The 14,498-nt window shown below is 45.5% G+C and overlaps 1 protein-coding gene across 3 annotated transcripts in view; it reads right to left on the bottom strand.

Annotated features, from left to right (window-relative positions):
- Positions 1-11,615, bottom strand: part of HBEGF (heparin binding EGF like growth factor) — a 103,312-nt gene extending 91,697 nt beyond the window's left edge. Inside the window, exons 1-2 of one of the 3 annotated variants that reach the window (XM_044277794.1) lie at positions 11,420-11,615; positions 11,102-11,239 (exon numbers count right to left, since the gene is read on the bottom strand). In XM_044277794.1, the coding sequence (XP_044133729.1) occupies positions 11,102-11,239; positions 11,420-11,459 (178 nt within the window). In that variant the 5' untranslated portion in view covers positions 11,460-11,615. The remainder of the gene's footprint in view (positions 1-11,101; positions 11,240-11,419) is intronic. The other 2 variants (XM_044277793.1, XM_044277792.1) reach the window with 2 other exon arrangements.
- Positions 11,616-14,498: the final 2,883 nt, after the last annotated feature.

The raw sequence follows: 14,498 nt of genomic DNA, 5'->3' as shown, positions 1-14,498 counted from the left end.
TCAGGAGAAATCACTGAGGTTTTCCACAATCCCTGCTGGCAAAAAAACTACAAAGAGGACAATCTGATGCCCTTGGTAGTGGCAACCTGCTGGCACTACGCTACAAGGACAGAAAAGATGTACCTATGCTAAGTACGATTCACACAGAAGCCACAGTGCCAGTAAGAGAAAGGGGGTCAACCACCGATAAACAAAAACCGACTTGCATACTAGAATACAATAAGTACATAGGGGGCACTAACATGTCTGATCAGGTACTTAAACCATACGAGGTAATGCGCAAGTCCTATGTCTGGTATAAAAAGTTATCTATCTATTTGCTACAGAAGGCAATGTACAACTCCTATGTGCTGTACAAAAAGTCTGGGGGAACACAAACATTTCTTTGCTATCAAGAAATAGTTATTGAGAAATTAATGTACCCCATTAGAGGCCCCACCCTACCACTGGAAGCAGAAGAAATAAGGAGATTCGTTGAAAGGCACTTTATTGCAGCTATACCCCCAACACTAAACCAAAGACATCCACAAAGGAGGCGCCGTGTCTGCTGAAAAAGAGGCATCAGACGAGACGCAAGATACTTTTGCCCTGACTGCCCCTCTCGGCCAGCACTGTGTATTGGAAACTGTTTTAAAGTGTATCATACACAGGCACGCTTTTACATTTTCTTGATGAAGAAAAATATATATAATATTGCTGTTCTCTTTTTCTATTTTTGGTACACATAGTACTTATACTAGTATTTATTTATTTTTTGTAGTTTGCTAAATCAGCAGCATAGTGAAAAATTGCAGTTTTGTTACATGTTCCAACAAAAGGTGTAAAAAAAAATGGAAAAAAAGTTATTTTACAATAAACCTCTTGTTGAATACTTTGTATTGTCAATTTTAGGCTACTTTCACACCTGCGTTTAGGTGCGGATCCGTCTGGTATCTGCACAGACGGATCCACACCTATAATGCAAACGCTTAGATCCGTTTGCATTACCATGAACAAAAAAAAAAATTTTCATGATAATGCAAACGGATCCGTTTTGACTTACATTGAAAGTCAATAGGGGATGAATCCGTTTGAAAATTGAGCCATATTGTGTCAACTTCAAACGGATCCGTCCCCATTGACTTACATTGTAAGTCTGAACGGATCCGTTTGGCTCCGCACGGCCAGGCGGACACCTGAACGCTGCAAGCAGCATTCAGGTGTCCGTCTGCTGAGTGGAGCGGAGGCTGAACGCCGCCAGACTGATGCATTCTGAGCGGATCCGCATCCACTCAGAATGCATTAGGGCAGTACGGATGCGTTCGGGGCCGCTTGTGAGAGCCTTCAAACGGAACTCACAAGCGGAGCCCCGAACGCTAGTGTGAAAGTAGCCTTACTCAGTAGTGTCCTTTTTAGGTGATTTTTAATGTTTTGGCTGCATATGGCTATTGCAAAGACAGCATGCTAGTATCTAAGCTGATAGGTATGCCTTTACTTCTGGGTGCCATAAAGTGCCCTGGGAATGGGAGACGTACACAATTGGGGTGTTGTTTTTTGCAGGAGAGTTTCCCGCATTGATATCGGGGCGCTTTTTCTTGATAGCTTGCAGCATGTTTGCAGTAATTTGGCATAAATTAGCAGCAAAGTGAAAAAATGCTATTTTTTTATTTTTTGTTCCATCTTCCAACAAAAAGTGGAAAAAAATGGAAAAGCATTTTTACAATATACCCCTCGTTGAATACTTCAAGATGTCTATTTTACCCAGTAGTGTCCTTTTTAGGTGATTTTTTATGTTTTGGCTGCATAGGGCCACTGCAAAGACAACATGGTGCTATCTAATGGCCTATGGAAAAAATGGCACTTTAAAGCTGAAAGGTATGCCTTTACTTCTGGGCTAGATAAAGTGCCCTGGGAGTGGGCGACGTACACAATTCAGATATTCTATACGTCCTGATCAGTAAGGTAATATATTTTGGTATCAATATTTGCATTTGTACTACTAATTAAGGGAGTGTAGTGGCCAAATTAACCCCAAAAAGTTCAAAAAATATTTTTTCGCTATTTCTCTGCTCATAATAATTAAAAAAAACTGTCATTTATTAAATCAGTCAATAAAATATTTACCCTATGTGTCTTGGAAAAAATAAAGTCAAAACAGTTATGATATGCAAAGCACTTGTAAAGATATTATTTAAAACAGTGCATACCAGAACTGTAAATTTTGACCTGGACACTGGGGCATCAATGACCCTTGGTCATGAAAGGGTTAATGACAGCAATGAAATGCAGTGGAAAGTTTTTTTGGGGATTAAGTTAATGTTCATGGCAAAGAAGGACTATGCAGTTCATCTGATCACTCTTCATACCATTCTGGAGTATATGCAAATTGCTATTATAAAAACTTAAGCAGCAACTCTTCCAATATTTATGTAATTCTCAAAACTTTTGGCCATGACTGTAGATGTAATTATTTTCCCTTATAACATGGTTATAAGGGAAAATAATAGCATTCTTAAAACAGAATGCTTAGTAAAATAGGGCTAGAGGGGTTAAAAAATAAATCATTTTTTTAACTCCCCTTAATCCACTTGTTCGCGCAGCCCGCCTTCTCTTCTGCCTTCATCTGTGAGGAAAAGGATCTGTGGTGACGTCACTGCGCCCATCACATGGTGATGGATCATGTGATGGACCATGTGATGAGCACCGTGATGTCACCACAGGTACTTTTCCTCACAGATGAAGGCAGAAGAGAAGCCGGACTGCGCGAACAAGTGGATTAAGGGGAGTTCAATTTTTTTAACCCCTCCAGCCCTATTTTACTAAGCATTCTGTATTAAGAATGGTAATATTTTCCCTTATAACCACGTTTTAAGGGAAAATAATAATGATCGGGTCCACATCCCGACCGTTTCCTAGCAACCGTTGCTTGCGGATGCTTGCGATTTTCACGCAGCCCCATTCACTTTTATGGGGCCTGCGTTGTGTGAAAAACCCACAAAGTAGAGCATGCTGCGATTTTCATGCAACGCACAAGTGATGCGTGAAAATCACCGCTCATATGCACAGCCCCAAAGAAATGAATGGGTCCGGATTTAGTGCGTGTGCAATGCGTTCACCTCACGCATTGCACTCGCGCGGAAATCTCGCCCGTGTGAAAGAGGCCTTAGCTCATGAGTGACACATCGCTGAAATCAGCATTTCTGTCCCTACTGTATGCTGCCCTCAGTGAGGTCAGCATAAAGTTGATGACAAGTTCCCTTTTTTCTATCAACAGAAATGGACACTCTTATCTGCAATACGGATGAATACAGCTCTATGCATAAAGCCTTAACCTATCAGTGCCCTTCAAAAATCTAAGCAATTTTCTCATCATACATAGATCTAAGAGCAGAGACTTGAACTCTTAGGGTTCTGTCACACGAGCGGATGCCGTACAGGTAATCCCCTGCGTGAAAGAGAGCCAACCCCCATTCCAGACAGCAGAGACACGGTGCATTAACATGATTGATAATGCTCCATGCCTCTCTGATCTTTTTACTACAAAATCAAAGTGAGATAAAATTGTCACTGTGATTTTGTAGTAAAAAGGTCACAGATAGACAAAGAGCATTATCAATCATGTTAATGCTCCGTGTCTCTGCTGTCCGAAATGGGGCTCGGCTCTCTTTCAAGCAGCGGATTCCACACACGGGATCCACTCGTGTGAATAAGCCCTTAGGCCCCCTGCACACGAACGTGTGCGCCCCATGGTCGTGGTGCGGCCTGCAAAATGCGGGCCGCAATGCATGAGCATAGTCCGTGGGGCAGCCGCAGCGGATCGCGGACCCATTCACTTGAATGGGTCCGTGATCCGGCCGTTCCGCAAACAGATAGGACATGTTCTATCTTTTTGCGGAACGGAAGTACAGGACGAAACCCCACGGAAGCACTCCGTAGAGCTTCTGTAGGGTGATGCAGAATGCCTACGGAACAGCACCAGTGTATTGCGGATCCGCAAAACGGCAACTGGAAGCACACGTTAGTGTGCAGGGGGCCTTATTATGCTTGGACCCAACTCCTTGCTAAACCCTGCCTATTAAAGTTTTAGGATAGAAATACATTTTTTCTGGGGAGCCTCTAGCTTTCAGAATCAGCCTCTGGGCTCCTAAGTAAAGTCTGTCTGAGGATCGAGGCTAAGACCCTGAGATAGTTGGTCCCTGTTGCACAAAAGGATCTAGGTAGGGACTGTCCTGAGAAGCCCAAGACCTTTGGGGCTAAACCGGAGCAATCAAGATAACATAGGCCCTCTCCTCACGGAACTTCCTTAAACTCTTAGCAAAAGAGGTAGAGGGGGAAAACACGCAGCCCAGTTGAAAATTCTACATCCAAGCTAAAGTTCTGCATTCTTGCCAGAAGCAACCGGAAGGACCTTCCATCTCTTGCTTTCACACAACCGTATTTTCGGTCCGAATCCAATCCACATTTTTTGGTGGATTGGATGCTGACACGTTCATTTCAATGGGTCTTAAAAAAAAATGCGGACAGCCCCACATTTTGCGGATCACAGAATACATAGTCATGTGAAAGAGGCCTTAATAGAAACCATAGCATCCAGACTATTTCCCCAGGACACCTCTCACCCAGAAAATCTGCTTCCATGTTCAACTTCCCATTCCATAAAATGGAGTGGACCACAGATGAAAAAGGACCTCAGATTTATTTTTCTTCTCAAACAAATATCGTTTCTCATACCATTTGAAGGAATCTGCTCCTAGAACCCCCTTGGTGGTTTAGAGAGGATACTACTGTCAAATTGTTGGATCTTCTCTGGACATTCAAGGACAGCTCTTATAGCGCCTCCCAAACTGTAGAACTTAGATTTGAGGAAACTTTTGGCTAGGCAGGAGACCAATCTTCTTGAAGAGAAATTAGAGAAGTGCGCTCCCCCGCCCATCAGACTTGCATCCACTGTCACAGTCTGAAGGTCTTTGGACACCCAAGGGAAGCTTAATCCTAAATTTTGTTTAGGCTGGGTTCACACGAGCGTGACGGATTGGCTCAGGATGCGTTCAGGATGCGTTCAGTGAAACTCGCACTATTTTGCAAGCAAGTTCAGTCAGTTTTGTCTGCAATTGCGTTTAGTTGTTCAGTTTTTTCTGCACGGGTACAATGCGTTTTGATGCGTTTTTCACGCGCGTGATAAAAAACTGAAGGTTTACAAACATCTCTTAGCAACCATCAGTGAAAAACGCATCTCACTCGCACTTGCTTGCAGATGCAATGCGTTTTTCACGCAGCCCCATTCACTTCTATGGGGCCTGTCCTGCGTTACAAACGCAGAATATAGAGCATGCTGCGATTTTAAAGCATTGCAGAAGTGATGCGTGAAAAAAAAAAACGCTCATGTACACAGCCCCATTGAAATGAATGGTGCCGGATTCAGTGCGGGTGCAATACGTTCACCTACTGCATTGCACCCGCGCGGAAATCTCGCCCGTGTGAACTCAGCCTTAGGCCTCTTTCACACGACCGTTTTTTTTTTCCGTTTTGCGGGCCGTTTTTTGCGGTCCGTATATGGTCCGTATACGGAACCATTCATTTCAATGGTTCCGCAAAAAAAACGGAATGTACTCCGTGTGCATTCCGTTTCCGTATTTCCGTTTTTCCGTTCCGTTTAAAGATAGAACATGTCCTATATTTGGCCGCAAATCACGTTCCGTGGCTCCATTAAAGTCTATGGGTCCGCAAAAAAACGGAATGCATACGGAAATGCATCCGTATGTCTTCCGTATCCGTTCCGTTTTTTGCGGAACCATCTATTGAAAAAGTTATGCCCAGCCCAATTTTTTATATGAAATTACTGTATACTGTATTTGCCATACGGAAAAACGGAACGGAACAACGGAACGGAAACGGAACCACAACGGAAGCAAAAAACGGAACAACGGATCCGTGAAAAACGGACCGCAAAACACTGAAATGGACATACTGTCGTGTGAAAGAGGCCTTAGGCTTCCCAACTACAATAGTGTCTCACCTTGGGAGAAACATGTACCCAATTTTCCTGATACTCCTGATCCTGTTCGATTAGGACAAGATTAATCCATTAAGTATCCTGGAATGGGACTGGGTCCAACTGACTGCTGGAATGCATACTGTTATTGTCTATATGAGAGCCTTTACTTAACAAATTGAGAAAATATTTTCTGGAGAAAATAAACTACCGGTACTTCTGGATTCCATACAACATAACTGGGATGGACAAGGGTTGGATTTTTTTTTCCAGTTTATCAACCACCCCAGCCAAGATAATAGATGACATGTTGCTGTGCCTCCGCACCGTCCCCATTGACGATAATAGGGACTGGGGCGGAGCTCCGACGCAGCACAGCAGTGCACGGTGAGAGGCCGCCAGACTAAAGTCGGACATGCAGTACTTTTATTCCGGCGGCCTCTCACCGCGCACTGCCGTGCTGCACCGGAGCTCCGCCCCCGTCCCCATTATAGTCAATGGGGACGGAGCGGCGGTCCGGCGAAATAGCGGCAGGATGGATCCGACAGGGTGAACAGCCTGTCAGATCCGTCCTGCTGCTAGTGTGAAATTAGCCTTAGAAATCTCTTAACCATGACGGTGAATAGGCAAATGGTAATGTGCGTCCTGAAGGTATAGAGAAACTATATAAAATCCCTACTGCAACAGAGATTTTCTTTCGTTTTCTAACTTTTGTTACAGATCAGTGAGTGTGGTCCCAAAATAATTGGGTTGGCTTTGGGCTAAACCCTAAGGGCGTTATTCTGGCACTCCACTGGAATTCACCCTTTAACCCCAGCAGAATTATCTGGACTTCGCTGCAGGGGAGAAAAAACAGAGCAGTATCCCCTGTGATGGTCCCAATGCAGGGGCTAATGAACTAGGTGTAGGCTAGTTGGACTCTAGCGTTGGCGATCTGACAGCCTGTTCCAGCAAGGAACAGCCTGCCAGATCTATGCGCACTCTGGCATTGCTGGAGTTTTATAAGGCTTTGTCCGGCCTCATTCACTGTAATAGGGAGCGGCGCTCAGCAGTTTTCTTTTGGCCGATTCTCTGCATATTTGCCGGGATCCAGCAGGATCTCCATCCAGTCCTCATTATAGTGATTGGGTCCAGACAGAGCTTTACAAACTTCCGGCCATGCCAGATTGCAGAGCGATCTGGCATGGCTGTTCCCTGCCGAAACAGCCTGCCGGGTTGCCGCCGCTAGTGTGCAACTAGTCTAACTCAAAATACAAACAAAACTGAAACTGAAGGTGCAGGATCACATATGCAGGGCGGGTAAGAACTAGAGACACACTGGATACAGAGGCAGGAGATAATGCAGGCAAATCATAGACGAATGCTGAAGCACTAAACTTCAATACACCTTTGCTGTTCACCAAGGAACCTTGAAGTTTTTGCACCCTATGCCTTAAAGGGGTTATCCCACTTTGCGTTTTTAAACTTACCTGCTGCCACCGCGCGTTCACTTCCTGGATTCTGGCTGGGGGCGGGCTTCATCTTGATTGAAGTCTTCTCCTGGACGTGCCGCGCGCTGGACTGAACGCACACGCCGCTGCGCATGCGCAATGGTGACTTATTCCTGCCCAGTATAGTACAGAGGAATAAGCTCTGTACTATTCTGTCCGGGAAGAAGTCACCGTCCCGCATGCGCGGCAACGTGCGCATTCAGAACAGCGAGCGGCCCGGCCGGGAGAAAAGAAGGAGTCTTCTGGGCAAGCGCGACCATCAGGATTTTGGAGAAGAGTGGTGGTCGTAACCAGGGGAGACCGAGTCACAACAATAAGGTAAGTGGAGATTAATTTTATCCTAATCGGTGGGAATTTGTTAATAAAGTAGATTTACAAAAATGATCACTGTCAAATCATTAACAGATTTAAAGGGAACCTGTCACCAGGATTTTGGGTATAGAGCTGAGGACATGAGTTGCTAGATGGCCGCTAGCACATCTGCAATACCCAGTCCCCATAGCTCTGTGTGCTTTTATTGTGTAAAAAAAAACGATTTGATACATATGCAAATTAACCTGAGATGAGTCCTGTACATGAGATGAGTCAGGGACAGGACTTATCTCAGGTTAATTTGCATATGTATCAAATAGTTTTTTTTACCCAATAAAAGCACACAGAGCTATGGGGACTGGGTATTGTGGATGTGCTAGCGGCCATCTAGCAACTCATGTCCTCAGCTCTATACCCAAAATCCCGGTGACAGGTTCCCTTTAACAGTGATCATTATGATGGGATAACCCCTTTAAATACTCAGGGATCCCTAGCCATTGGTTGGGGAAGGATTAGCAAGCACACACACTAGCCCTTTAGGGCTGTTTCACACGAGCGGATGCCGTGCGTGACATCCACTGCATGAATGACAGCCAAGACCCGATGCGGACTGCAGAAGCACGGAGCAGTAACATGACTGATAATGCTCAGTGTCTCTCTGTGACCTCTTTACTACGAAATCACAGTGACAACTTTATCTCACTGTGATTTCGTAGTAAAGAGGTCACAGAGAGACACGAAGCATTATCAGTCATGTTAATGCTCCGTGCTTCTGCAGTCCGCATCGGGTCTTGGCTGTCATTCACGCAGTGGATGTCACGCACTGCATCCGCTCGTGTGAAACAGCTGTAAGAGTGCAGAGGGGAGTGCGCGCACATGCCCTCAGGCGACAGACTAATACTGGGCTGCATAGTGGGTGGCACATTGAACCTGATAGCTACCTGAGGACAGTCTTCTAGAACAGACTCATCTGTAAGTCTGTCTATATAATCCAGATTTCTGACAGGAATCTTCCAGTCACATTTCATTAAATAATGAAGGTTTTTGCACATTGGAAAAACACTTTTCCCCCCTCTTTTTCAGTCCACTGAACATCTTGTCATAAACTGATCTCTGCACTTTGTCTCCTGAAAATTCACAGTAAATATGACTGCCTCAATTAACTCTTTAGTGTCACCAGAAAACAAATATTTCTTATATTCTGTATCAGAACTGTCAGCATCACTTTGCTCACCAAAATCAACCAAATCAGAGCCAGGATCAGAATAAGGCCTCATGCACACGACCGTTGTTTGCTTCCGCATCTGTTCCGCCAATTTTAGCGTTTCAGGTGTGGACCCATTCATATGGAGCCGTTGAAAATGCGGATAGTGCACCGTTTGCCATCCGCGTCCGTGATTCCAGTCCGTCAAAAAAATATAACCTGTTCTATTCTTGTCCGCAGAAAACGGTTTGCGGACCCATTCAAGTCAATGGGACCGCTAAAAAACGCGGAGGCACACAAGATTGTCATCCGCGTCTGTTTTATTCCTATCATTTGCATGGCAAACCCGTCTTAGGCCTCATGCACACGACCGTTGTGGTGTTCCGTTCCGCAAAATGGGGTTCAGTTGTTCTGTGATCCGTTTCAGTGTGTCTTCCTTTATTTTTGGAGGACCACCAGAGATAAAGGAAGGTAAAAAAAAGTCTAAGACAGGTTTGCCATGTATTGACAGGAATAAAACGGACGCGAACGACAATCTTGTGTGCCTCCGCATTTTTTAGCAGTCCCATTGACTTGAATGGGTCCGCAAACCGTTTTCCGCGGACAAGAATAGGACAGGTTATATTTTTTTGACGGACTGGAACCACGGATGGCAAACGGTGCACTATCCGCATTTTCAACGGCTCCATAGAAATGAATCGGTTCGCACCTGAAACACTAAAATCGCCGAAACGGACGCGGAAGCAAACAACGGTCGTGTGCATGAGGCCTTAGACTTTTTTTTTTAACCTTCCTTTATGTCTGGTGGTCCTCCAAAAATGAAGGGAGACACACAGAAACTGATCACGGAACAACTGAACCCCATTTTGCGGAACGGAACACAACAACGGTCGTGTGCATGAGGCCTAAGACGGACAGGTCATATTTTTGACGGACAGGAAACATGGATGACGACCGCTGATAAACAACTGTGCATTTTCTGAGTTTTCAACGGACCCATTGAAAGTCAATGGGTCTGCAGAAAATCACGGAAAACGGAACAACGGCCACGGATGCACACAACGGTCGTGTGCACGAGGCCTTACACTGTGTGCATCAGGACGTAGTGGAGAGTGAGCTGGAGCTGCAAAGTAGCAACAGTGCCCAATCAGGAAAAGAGATCTGAGCATGGGGTGGAGAGTGAGCCGGCCTGGCTGCTCCCCGGCTCCACAGAAGAAGCAAGAGCCACCCCTCCTGTCATAGTGGCATCCGTTCCCCATAGAGTTCCATTGGAGGGAAAAAAAAAAAAAAAAAAAAAAAAAGCGGACTGTGCAGGATACAAGAACGTGGCGTGCTGTGTTTCTGTATCCTTTTTTTCCGAATGTATATGACATAAGGAGGCATAAAACGTGATGTGATCGCACCCTCACACTAGTAAATTGAAGTAAATTATGGTAAATGTGCCGAGTCTGATAGCTCTGACCACCGCACGCTACTTTTTCCAGGAAATGACAAGGGCAGAGTAGAAACACCACAATAGCATTTAAAAGTCAAAAAGGGTCATAGTAAATGGACCCATTATATATACACAACAAAATAATACAACTCGTCCTGCACTCATGCGCATGATCGTTGTTGTTTTGCTGTCTGTTTTTTTTTTCTCTGATTTAAGTCCTCTTCCGTTCAGTTATTGCACAAAACATATCCGTATGGTTTCCGTATTTGATCAGTTTTTTTTCAGATCGGAAACAGCAACTTATTAATCACCAAACATATGAGCATGGGTTGGGCATAGCATTTCTACAGTATGGATCCGCAAAATACGGATGACATACCGATGTGTTCCATGTGCGTTCCGTATTTTTTTACGGACCCATTGACTTGAATGGGGCCACGGTCCATGATTTGCGGACAATAATAGTGCATGTAATACTTTTTCACAGAACAGAAATATGGAAACGGAATGCACACAGAGTACCTTCGGTTGTTTTAGCAGACCTATAGTGAATGGTTCCGCATACCGTCCGCAAAAAAACTAAACGGAACAGAAGTGGAAAGAAAATGCTCTGAGCCCTAGCGGATATTCCTGTCATACAAGAAGGCATCCAGCAGGTTGACCCAGGTCTCCTGGACTTGTCCACCTACCTCTGGAGGACGCAATGATGAGGTTCCCACCAGTAGCCTGAGGCTTTTCGTGCAGCCCGGGTCGCTCCAGCTCATTGGTGGGCTTCTGGAGAACGTCAAAGGGATCAATGACCGCTCCGTGGATGACTGCTATCAAGCCTGGAAGAGAATGCCAAGCAGTTACCTCACAGCCTGGAAAGAGAAGCGCGACGCTGGCCGGGCTATAAATAAGCACGAGCAGCATGTCACAGTGAGGTACGAGAGCGCCATTTATAGCACGGGCGCCCAGAATAGAGCGCAGCGCGGCTCCATGGAGGTCCGGCCATGCCGCTGCCTTACCTTTCACTGCGAGCAAGAGAAGCAACTTCAGGAACTTCATGGCGGCTCCAGGGAGAAGGGGACCTGCAGCACTAAGTCCTGAGCGGCGCCCGCATGTCCGCCCAGCGCGGTCCTCACACTGGCACTGGGCTGCTGCCTGCCAGCGACCCTTGCCTTAAATATGACAAGCCACTCCCAGCTGGACAGAGCCCCAGACCGGGCAGCGCGCCTGCTCTGCCCACTGCTGACAGATCGGCACTACCCCACACTGGTACCTGTAGGCATGTACCACCCCAGTCACACTATATGCCCTGCACCCTCCTATTGGCCCCTGTAAGCCTACAGTGGGGGGGCGAGGAGTGCTTCTTTTATTATTCACCTGTTTATCCCACATATATAAACCGCCCACCGGTCAGACAGCCGGGCTATCCGGAAAAGCTCGATCCTGGTACAGACCCCTTTACTGCAGAGACGACATATCAAGGAGGTTGTTTCATCAGTATATATATATATACCCCACTAGTCTCCAAGTCAGGGCTCGACACACAGGAGACCCGAGCGCGTGCCGCAATCAGAAAACGGAGAGCAGCGGTAATCCGGTAAACGGGGCTGAAACCAATCCATGCACAGCCAGCCAGTGCCAGCTGACACCTGCCTCCGTGCACGTTACAGAGGTGTAGCTAGGCTTTCCGGCACCTGGTGCAAGGATTCAGCATTGCCCCCTTCCCCACACTCCGATTTACATAAAGAGGGGAAAAGAAGTGTCGCACATAGTGCTCTGCGGCAACCCCTCTAACGCCGCCCAATGCAGAACTATACTCACCCAGCCCTAACTAATCCATCATAGGGTACACAGCGGTACCAATAAACAAAAGACCCAACTGGTCCTACCTCATCCAGGGTGTCGCTGGAGTCGGCGCAACGTCCGCTGGATACGGAACAAGGTCCCTGTGGTGACAGCAAAGAGGATAATCACATAAGGAAGGGGTGGTAACTTCCCCAGTGAAGTGAAATACCTGTGCTGGCATCTCCCCTTAGTGCTACCACACAGTACTAATGCCCACATTGTGCCCCCTCACATTAGTTATGCCCTCCTTGTAGCCCCTTCGCAGTAGTTATGGTTTTCTAGGGACACTCTTCACTGCCTGAACACCCAAAGAAGGACTATTTTGCCATCAGGTCGTAAAAGTTTTTTTTTATCCCCACTGCCATAACTTTTTATACTTCTGTCCAATTATTAACTAATTAACGCCACTGCATTCGCAGCTTCCCGGGCATCTGAACTGCTCTGGGCTCATGCGCAGTTCAGTTAATGAGGCTGCCGGCAGCAGATACATTCAGGCACATAAAGGGACGGTGTGCATGCGCAGGATTTTACAGCAGCACCTTGTGTGACATTGCCGCAGCTAGGTGGAGAGAGGAAGAGGAGCAGGGCTCACGGCTGGCCGTCACAACAGATAAGTACAGCCCTGGTGCTCTTTTCAACCTAGTTTGCATATTTATAAAAGCATTCTTGGGGGGCACAGAGAACTTTGAGTTGAACACAAAGGTATAGTTAGAAATGACTGTAGCAGAGCTATACTGCCATGCAAGCAGTTAGAAATGTGGGGGGGGTGACAAGTGTCAGGTACCTGCTGTCCAGTGGTTACTCACCTCCTCAGGCTCCAGCAATGTCTGCTGCTCCAAAACTAGGAGCTGAATTCAGGGATCCTGCCATACTCACAGCCAGGTCATAACATTTAGGGAAAGTCAGGGGCAGGCTTACACTTGTAACAATGACACACATACACACAGCATGTACACACATACACTACACACACAGCATGTACACACAGAATATATACACACATACACTACACACAGCACACACACACCACACACACAGCACATACACTACACACACAGCATGTACACACATACACTACACACACAGCATGTACACACAGAATATATACACACATACACTACACACAGCACACACACACCACACACACAGCATATACACACATACACAGCATGTACACACAGAATATATACACATACACCACACACACACACACAGCATATACATACATACACAGCATGTACACACAGAATATGTACACATACATCACACAAACAGCATATACACACATACACAGCATGTACACACAGAATATATACACATACACTACACACAGCAAATACACACATACACAGCATGTGCACACAGAATATATACACACACACCACACACACAGCATATACACACATACACAGCATGTACACACAGAATATATACACATACACCACACACAGCATATATACACATAAACAGCATGTCCACACACACATACACTACACACAGCACATACACACAGAATATATACACATACACCACACACACAGCATATACATACATACACAGCATGTACACACAGAATATGTACACATGCATCACACAAACAGCATATACACACATACACAGCATGTACACACAGAATATATACACATACACTACACACAGCAAATACACACATACACAGCATGTGCACACAGAATATATACACACACACCACACACACAGCATATACACACATACACAGCATGTACACACAGAATATATACACATACACCACACACAGCATATATACACATAAACAGCATGTCCACACACACATACACTACACACAGCACATACACACAGAATATATACACATACACCACACACACAGCATATACATACATACACAGCATGTACACACAGAATATGTACACATACATCACACAAACAGCATATACACACATACACAGCATGTGCACCCAGAATATATACACATACACCACACACAGCACATACACAGAATATATACACCACACACACAGCATATACATACATACACAGCATGTACACACAGAATATATACACATACACCACACACACAGCATATACACACAGAATATATACACATACACCACACACACAGCATATAATCAGGAAGTATTACTTTACTGAGAGAGTAGGGGATGCATGGAATAGCCTTCCTGCAGAAGTGGTAGCTGCAAATACAGTGAAGGAGTTTAAGCATGCATGGGATAGGCATAAGGCCATCCTTCATAT

The sequence above is a fragment of the Bufo gargarizans genome, chromosome 2 (assembly GCF_014858855.1).
Source record: "Bufo gargarizans isolate SCDJY-AF-19 chromosome 2, ASM1485885v1, whole genome shotgun sequence".
Taxonomy (NCBI): domain Eukaryota; kingdom Metazoa; phylum Chordata; class Amphibia; order Anura; family Bufonidae; genus Bufo; species Bufo gargarizans.
Note: the sequence above shows the minus strand (reverse complement) of the source record. Positions and strands in the feature narration are given on the sequence as shown.